Here is an 8,884-nt window from a genome sequence, read left to right as displayed (position 1 = left end):
TTCCCTTTTCACTTACTTTTTGCCAACCTTAGTTAGTATTCTTTTGTCCCTGATGTCATTTTTCGAAGTTCTTTATGTCTTTAAATTCCTTTTTTCTTTTTCTCCTCATGTTTTTTAGCCAAACACATGCCAGTTAGGTTTCCTTCATGTTAAGAAGGGCTGGTCAGGGTCTGTTTTCTGATCATCAAGTCCTGCTCTTGTTTTCTATTGCGTTGATAGAATGCTTAGTATGTCTAATGCTGATTAAGCTTCTATTCTTTCACCGCCTTGGTCAGTCCATGGTGATCTTGTACCTTTATAGTTTGGTTTTGAGACTTGTCTACATTAACCTGAGTATGAATTTGTAATAAAACCCTTTGAATTCATTTCAGACTTGGGTTTTCCTTGTGTGGCCACATTGGTCATACTGTAAATGCTTAATGTTGTGCTGATTGAGATGTTAATCTTCTCTTACTCCTTTCTAGAGTGAAATGATTTGTTGACCTCATTTAGAGCATACCTGAAATACTCCAGCACTAGTTATTTACAGCACTTGAGATGGAAGAAGAATGATCTATCGAGGTGTATAGAAATATTCTACTACTATCAAAAACCAAGCACAAATGCCACAATTTCATCTTCACTTTATTCAACAGTAGCCCAGTGATGACAGTAGTGAGGAAATGAAAGACGTTGTTCGAAGTATAAAACATTTGTGGCCACTAAAAATGCAACACAGTGTCCTCCAAACACTCAAAGCCAGAAGGCACGCCTCTACCCACTGCTGATAGCAAACATGTTTCAAGTATTTCAATTGGGCTTCTTTTCTTTGGTCACCAACGTAGACCCATTTAACATCTGCTGCTGATACAGATACGAGTGCTGTAGAGCTCAACACGTTTCTGTGTTGAAAACTGAAATCCACAGACTTCTACGGTATAGGGTTACTCCAGCAGATCCACTTTGGAGTACAAACTCCCAGATCATTTGAAGCGTGGACGGTTGCAGCCAAAGCATTCTGTGCGGGCCATGTGATAAAATATGGGATTTGATACACACAGTCTAGCATTCACCTACTGTAACCATGTGGAAATTCATTGTAACATACATGCATCATCTTAAAGATGTTTTTGGACATGGAATAAAATCCAAAAGGGATCTCCAACTACAAAGACAAAAGACATGTGTCTATGCTATACATTCCTGTAGGTTATTAGGGAAGGAGTTAAGGGTAGCCATTTAGATGACTTGGGTAGAATCTGAAGTGGAGACAATGATTACAGAAGCTGTGGGACAATTCCAGTATTGCTCACACAGTGGTATTATTCTCATTTATTTGGAATGGAAGGAGCTGAGTTTAAGTCACATTATCTGGGGAATTTGGAAAAATTGAAGGCACGTTCCCAAAATGTCCACAGGCATTTCTTTTGTGCAAAGATTTTCGAAGAACCCACAAAGTAAATATTTTACAGTACATTTTTATGTTAGTGAGTATTCCTGAATACGTAAGCAAATCATTTCTACAAACGTATAAAGCACTGCCCTGCAATAACCTGACAGGAATAGAAACCATTACAGCAGATTATAAACAAAGTTCATGATTCACAGAATCAACTGAAGTTGCTGTTAGTAAAAAAGGAAATGTAGGCCACGGACAAGAAACAATTTCAAGTGAGAGGGTGTCAATAAACAAGATGGTGAAAAATTTCTCAATAAATAAACAGCCAACAAGAGAATCACATTCAAACTCCTCACCCACGCTCACAAAACACTGCACAACACCGGACCAGAATACCTCAACAGATGACTCTCCTTCTACACCCCGACCTGGCATCTCCGCTCCGCCGACCTCACCCTCGCAACCATCCCACGCATCCGCAGAACTACAACCGGCAGTAGATCATTCTTGCACCTCGCCGCCAAAACGTGGAACACTCTTCACACCCACCTGCACCAGGCCAAAGACCTCCTTACCTTCAGGAAACTTCTCAAGACCTGGCTGTTCAAGCAGTAGCAACACCCCCCCTTTACCTCCTCAGCGCCTTGAGACCCTCACGGGTGAGTAGTGCGCTTTACAAATTCCTGATTGATTGAACTATTTGAATTCCTGACTGGAGTGATAGGATCTTTCATAAAACGTTGCTTATTTCAGATGCTACTATCATAAAAGCACAGTGATTATGTTTGGTTCATCATGCAGGAAAGTGACCTGAAACTTGGGAAAAATTTCTTTATTAGTAAAGGTTCCAACATGTTGCAATGCCTGTTAATATGGGGGTAACTATGTTGCAGTATCTCAATTGATATGGGTGTCACCAGGTTGCATTGTCTCTGTCAGTATGCACGTTATCGCATAATGTTTCTGTTAGTATGTGTGTCACCAGGTTTGAAGTGTCTCTCTTCATATGGGAGTCACCAAGTTGCAGTGATTCTGTTGGTATAGGCATCCCCAGGTTGTTGTGTCTCTGTTGGAATAGTTCTCACCAGTTTGCAGTGTCACTGTCAGTATGGGTGTCACCAGGTTGCAGTGTCTCTATTGGTATAGGCATCATCAGTTGCAGTGTCACCAGATTGCAGTGTCTCTATTTGTCTGGGCGTCATCAAGTTGCAGAGTCTCTGTTGGTATGCGTGCCACCATGTTGCAGTGTCTGTTAATATGGGGGTAACTAGGTTGCAGTGTCTCAATTGATGTGGACGTCACCAGGTTGCATTGTGTCTGTGTGCACATCAACAGGTTACAGTGCTTCTGTTAGTCTGGGCATCACCAGATTGCAGATACTCTCTTCATAAGGGTGTCACCAAGTTGCAGTGTTTCTGTTGGTATGAGCATCACCAGGTTGCTGTGTCTCAGTTGGAATGGTTAGGTAACACCAGGTTGCAGTGCCACTGTTGGTATGGGTGTCACCAGATTGCAGTGTCTCTGTTGATATGGACGTCACCAGGTTGCAGTGTCTCTGTTGGTATGGGCGTCACCAGGTTGCAGAGTCTCTGTTGGTATGTGTATCACCAGGTTTCAGAGTCTGTTGGTATGGGTGGCACCAGGTTGCAGTGTCTCTGTTAGTAGGGGTGTCAGTATGCTGCAGTGTCTCTGTTTGTATGGCGTTACCCATCATGGAGTGCCAAAGAAAGCAGTACTGGGAGCACAGCTCCGGTCACAAGAGTGAGGCTCTCTAGGATGCCCAAGCCCTGTCTGTGCTCGCCTGGTCCATGGTGGTGGCTATTGTTTCGACTGCTGATCTCTGGTAAGACATGCACTGTTGCAACGTAAAGAAACGTCCCGGCTGAGAACAGCATTCCATTTCCAGTGGCACTCATCCTGTGCTGCGGCGTGCCTCCGGTCTGAGAAGAGAAATATATAAAAATAATAAGACCTAAATTAAACCAGCTATAAACAGCATGACATACCCTCTGTCATAATGTACCTCCTCATTTGTAAATGCAAATCGTTTTAATCACTTCTCAAACTAGAGAATGAAAATGTCAGGATAACATGAGGTAATCCTCATTATGCTTAGTGTCCCTCACACTCACGAGAATAGTGTGGCATGCTACCTTCATGATAAACTGTGAAGCCCCTGGCTTCTAGCCCAAAGTCTTTTTTTCTGTTTTCATATTCCCTTCTGGGCATATTCCTGCCCCACCTTTTCCCATTACAATGCAGTGACAGCAGCCCTTTCTGAAAGTAGCAAGAAGGCATAGAATCACCTTGGAGGGCTTTAATGTAAGGGAGAAAAGGACAGGAGTGTAATGATGATTATCTCATTACTCCCCATCTCTATTTTCCTGGTTTCACTCACAACAATAGTGTGAATATACTAAAGAAAACACACCACTAGTTGAGGCATTTCAAACCCAAAGCAACACCAACAACAATGCAATATAAAACTCACTTGTGATATTTACTGTTTCAAGAAACAGAAGCAGATGAAACAGCTGCACCTACAGTTGCAGCTGTGACCACAGGAAGCTGCAAACAATAATGATCCACAAGAGTGGCTGAGTATGCCCAGGTTGCAGCCCTACAGATATCAACCATGAAAACCTCAGATGCTGAAGCTCAAGAGGCCACTAACTTGAGGAACGTCCTTGAAGGACAGATGAAAGTGTTGTACCCTCCAATTATTATGCCTTTTTCGATAACAGACCACACACACACACACACACACACACACACACATCTGCTTAACATAGCAGGAAGCATCACCTCATGCTGAAAGCCTACAAGGATCTTGCAGAAAAAAGCAAGGGTCATGAAAGAGAACAAATGTATCCAGTAGGTAAGGAGCAGAACACACCAGAGCACTCTGGCCTCTCAAATGCCTCAAGGTGAGAATGGCCACAAGAAACACCATATTGTAGGTGCTGGACCAGGTGCTCTTAGTGAAAAACTCCTACATTTGTTTTTCACTACTGTGAGGCCTACTCCTTCCATAGGATACCATTGGAGATTGTGTATACATTTAATAAGGTGCAATTTCCAATTGGGAGAAGGTTTCTATTTTATGTTTGGTGTCTCTGCAATTGTAATGAGAAAGCCTATTTGATAATAATGTTGTAAATGCCACTTAGAAAATAAATTGGCATTTTTCTGCCTTTAACCCTTTTGTGCCTGCAGCCTGGCCTGGGTCTCATGACTGGGTGTAGCTAACAGTTAGACTTTGCGACAGACAGTCTGAATGGGCCATCTGCTGGCAGGATTGAGGGGGCTAGGGGTGGAGATGAGCACAGCCCCATTTGCAAATGAACAGAGAGGGCTCTGCCTTCACACAAAGGACCTATCACCTCCACATTGTCACTGCAACCAGTTTTCAACCAGGACAGGGGGTCAGGAACTTCCCTGCACTTCAATAGCACTGTTTAGAAGTGTTCCCCACCTTCCTGAAGGAGGGCACCAGGGCTTTGAAATAGGACCTCAGACCAACTCTTTAGTACCCTTCTGGAACTTTGGGTACTCTGCTAGGAAGAAGGACCGCTGTGCAGCTGAAAGGTCTGCTGACCTGTTGCTGCCTTGCTGAATTCCTGCCTTTCTGCCCTGCTGCTCTCTTGCCTGGGAAAGAAGGACTAGAATTGCAACTTGAACACAGGACCACCAGTGTCTCCAAAGGGCTAGTTTACTGTTGTCCTGATCTGAGCCTCAGGGACATAAAAAGGCTCTCTTTACCTTGAACCCACACCTGACCGCAGCCTGAATGAGTCCTGACCCTCCATGTGGTTCCCCACCGCACCTGCCCTGGACCCTTGAAAGTGATGCTGAAGGTGACCAGGTGGCCACAAACCAAAAGTGGAGACTTTGGACATTTTTGGCTAAAAACTGCTCTGAGACTTTTCGACTTCCATTTCAGAGACTAAGCCAAACATAGAAATCTTTACCATGCCTACAACCCAAGGCTATCCAATGATGACACTTCTTCCCTGGCACACCTCCTGCAGCCTTGCCTCACCGAACTTTACCTTGTCAGAAATTTTTTCTCAAAATTTCTTCTAAATCCGAAAGTAAGCGCTGACCAGGCCCAATCCACTTCATGTATCTGAGCTGCGCTCCATCACGGTCGGCCATATTTTTTACTTTGATCCAGTCTCTTGCGACTAGATGTCCATGGTTGTCGTTTTGATCTTTTAGAAGCTAGTGTTCACTATAAAAAAGTAAAAGTCATAACTTTGGATCTACTGATTATATTTTTGTTGTTTTGGTGTTAAATAATTTATGAATATTTACTCCATTTTCTAAATTGGTATGGAATGTTACTTTTGTTGTGTTTTCACTTTATTACTGTTTGTGTGCTGCATAAATCCTTTACACACTGCCTCTGCGTTAAGCCTGACTGGTTTTTGTGCCAAGCTACCCAGGGTTAAACACAGGCTAATTTAGTGACTTTTTGTGGTTCACCCAGCAAGGGATTGTGGCTGTTGCTTGACCAGGGCTCACACCCAGTCAACCAACAACCCAATTCCTCACAGTAGGGAAGTAGATCGAATGGAATCTGTTCAAAAGTTTCAAACAGTGGCTTCTCCAGGACACCCAGGACCCAGGGTAGATTCGTCAGAGTAACTAGCAAGTTCCTAGAAAAATTCAGATTAAACAAACCATTCAGCAGATGGAAAATCAAGGGACCCAGAGCATCCAAGTACACCCAACCCGGGTCATAAAATGCCTGATAACGGCTTGGTGACTTCCAAATCTTTATAGAACCACTCTAGCAAAAAAATCTAAAATCTGAGTAAAAAAATAGTCAGAGTTTGCACACCTTTAGTTATACACCATGACTGGCAAGAAATGCAGTGGTAGAATGTGGACAGTTTACTACATTGCTGAACAACATCCTGACATTCCCACTGAGTCCCATCTAAAGCACCTCTACCCTCTCAGCCTCCAAACTGTCAACTGAAGAGGGCCGGATACCACAAACAGCAGACACATTGGTTCTACCGACATTGATAACAAAAAGGGCAAACAACTCCTGTCCAATATGGCAGACTTTTTTGGTGGATTTTGCACGGCACACAAAGGCTCAAGAGAAATGGGGGAAAGCATAATTCATACCCTTGGGCCAACCCTTTACCGGAATACCCACCCCCTCTGCCAGTGGATCCTGATACCGGGCAAGAACGTGAGGAGCCCTGTGACTGAATCCTTTGATAAACAAATCTATGGTGGGACGACCAAACTGACAGCACATTTCCTGGGACAGTTCCCGGGACAGGGCAAAATCCGGTCAAACAAAAAAAATCATGCTGTGATAATCTGCCTACAATTTGTCCACTCCCTGAGGTATACAGCAAAAAGAGAAGGAAAAGACTCTACACACATCAAAATCCTAACTACCAGGTGAGAAAAACTCTGAACAGTGGTCCCCAATGAAAGTTGACATACAGTGTACGAACACTGTTGTCTGTCTGGGGCGAGCTCTGTGATAAGGAAAAAAGGCTGAGAGTGTCTGCAACTTCTTCCATTTGGTTGACTTCAACTTCTCCAGCCTGGGTCAATGACCCCGAGCTTCCATCTGGCAAAAAGGACCTCCCGTCCGCATCACTCGGTCCTGTAATGATCACAAAGGGACAGGAGTGTCCAGATCCATAACCTTCCTCCGGTGCAAGGGATGGAGCCACCATACCAAGTGAGGTTGAAGAGCCTAGAGCACCTCACATAAAAGATCAAAGACCCCGAAAATTAGATTCCACAAGCCCAACAGACACTGATTAAAAGGCTTCATAAGAGCACAAGTGCAAGGGACCAGGAGCACAGTTGAATCCATGTGACTAAAGGTGCTGAGTCAGTTCTGCACAGGGGAAAAATCCAACAGATTCAACAACCTGGTCTAAAGAGACAAAATCTAGCATTGTGGAGGACAAACCCTGCCCACGTAAGGGAAACGTTTGTGGCTGTCACTCCAGTGACGAAATGAATAAACTTGTGACTTTGGGAGACTGACATAAACCTATGCCTGAGCCAGACAGCACAAACCTGCTGTGTGTTGTATCTCGCCATTTGGAAAGAGGTGGGGTGAACCACCCTTTCATCTGAACAGGGGTGCACCATGATGTCCTTGGCAAGCAGCAGCACCACCATTGGGCCAGGCTCTTATTGAAAACCCTGAGTGTCGTCTTGCGGCCATAAGGCAGCATAGCAATACAGTAAACAGGAAGTTTATGCCACTTCAGGGCATGTGGAACACTGATGATCCATAGATCATAACAATTTATGAGGATGCACCAGAGGAATGATATACTGTAAAGTCACCATCTGGAAACTGATACTGAATATTTAGAAATTAGGGTTCTACGATCCATCATCTACTTGAATCGAAAGTAACCTTTAGTACCACAGATGTTATGGAGTAGAACCTGCAAGCCTACTCTTCATGTGAAACCAGTATCAGTCCTCTTTAGTCGACCAGTTCCTTCCTCCCCAACTCTAGGGCAATCCATCTGACATAATCTCTAGGAACGGGTGTTGTGATCAAACTGGTTAGCTCTGAAGGGGCAGAGAACTCAGTGTGCAGCTGCTGTTAAGGAAGGAAAGGACTCAAGAGTCTTGAAAGGACTGGTGCTATAAAATTTGAACATGTAAAAGTGACCCTCTAACTGGAACTTCCAGAAGCTGGATCAATAGACAGTCAAGGCCACAGCTATTTCCTCTGTTTTTAGGGTTAAAAGCATGAGTTAACATCAGAACCAGAAGGTTTGCAGGAGCAGCCGTTCCGGATTGGGAACTGTGAGACCTGACATCATTGGTGTGGTTTCACCAGACTTTTTGCTTTCTGACCTGTTTTTCTGGGCTCTTTACCACTGATGACCAGTCTTAAAGTGCAGATGTTCTGTACTATAAAATTGTTAATATTGGCTTATCCACAATTGGCATATTGAATCTACTTGTGAGACCCTACAAAAGTGCACTATAGGTGCCCCGGGCCTGTAGATTAAATGCTACTGGTGGGCCGGCAGCACTGATTGTGCCACCCACTACAGTAGCCCTTTAAACATGTCTCTGGGCTGCCACTGCAGAGTTGGTGTGTGCAGTTCTAATGTGCCATATTAACCTGCCACGTGCACCCACTTGCCAGGCCCAAACCTTCCGTTTTCTTGCATATACGTCATCCCTGCGGTAGTCCCTAGTTAGCACCTAGGGCAGGGTGCAGTGTTTTTAAAATGTTGGACATGTGCTTTTAAGTTTAACATGTCCTGGTAGTGAAAAACTATTACATTTGTTTTTCACTACTGCGAGGCCTATCTCTCCCATAGGTTAACATGGGGGTTACACCTTGAATCAGCCTTTAGTTGTAATTTCCCATTGGGAAAACATAGAAGTCACACACAAAGGGAGCTGGATTGTGACATTTGCATCCTGAAGGCCCGGGCTGATGGGTCTTCCTGGGCTAGATGGGAGGTAGGAGCTGATACTTACACC

The 8,884-nt window shown here is 44.1% G+C and overlaps 1 protein-coding gene across 1 annotated transcript in view; it reads right to left on the bottom strand.

Moving 5' to 3' along the window:
* Window positions 1-2,195: 2,195 nt before the first annotated feature.
* The window catches only part of LOC138295494 (zinc transporter ZIP9-like), a 156,253-nt gene continuing 149,564 nt past the window's right edge, over window positions 2,196-8,884 (bottom strand). Inside the window, exon 7 of the mRNA XM_069233835.1 lies at window positions 2,196-3,318. Within this exon, the coding sequence (XP_069089936.1) occupies window positions 3,082-3,318 (237 nt within the window). The 3' untranslated portion in view covers window positions 2,196-3,081. The remainder of the gene's footprint in view (window positions 3,319-8,884) is intronic.

Source organism: Pleurodeles waltl, chromosome 5 (assembly GCF_031143425.1).
Source record: "Pleurodeles waltl isolate 20211129_DDA chromosome 5, aPleWal1.hap1.20221129, whole genome shotgun sequence".
Classification (NCBI taxonomy): domain Eukaryota; kingdom Metazoa; phylum Chordata; class Amphibia; order Caudata; family Salamandridae; genus Pleurodeles; species Pleurodeles waltl.
The sequence above is the reverse complement of the archived record's forward strand: the minus strand, read 5'-3'. Positions and strand labels throughout refer to the sequence as shown.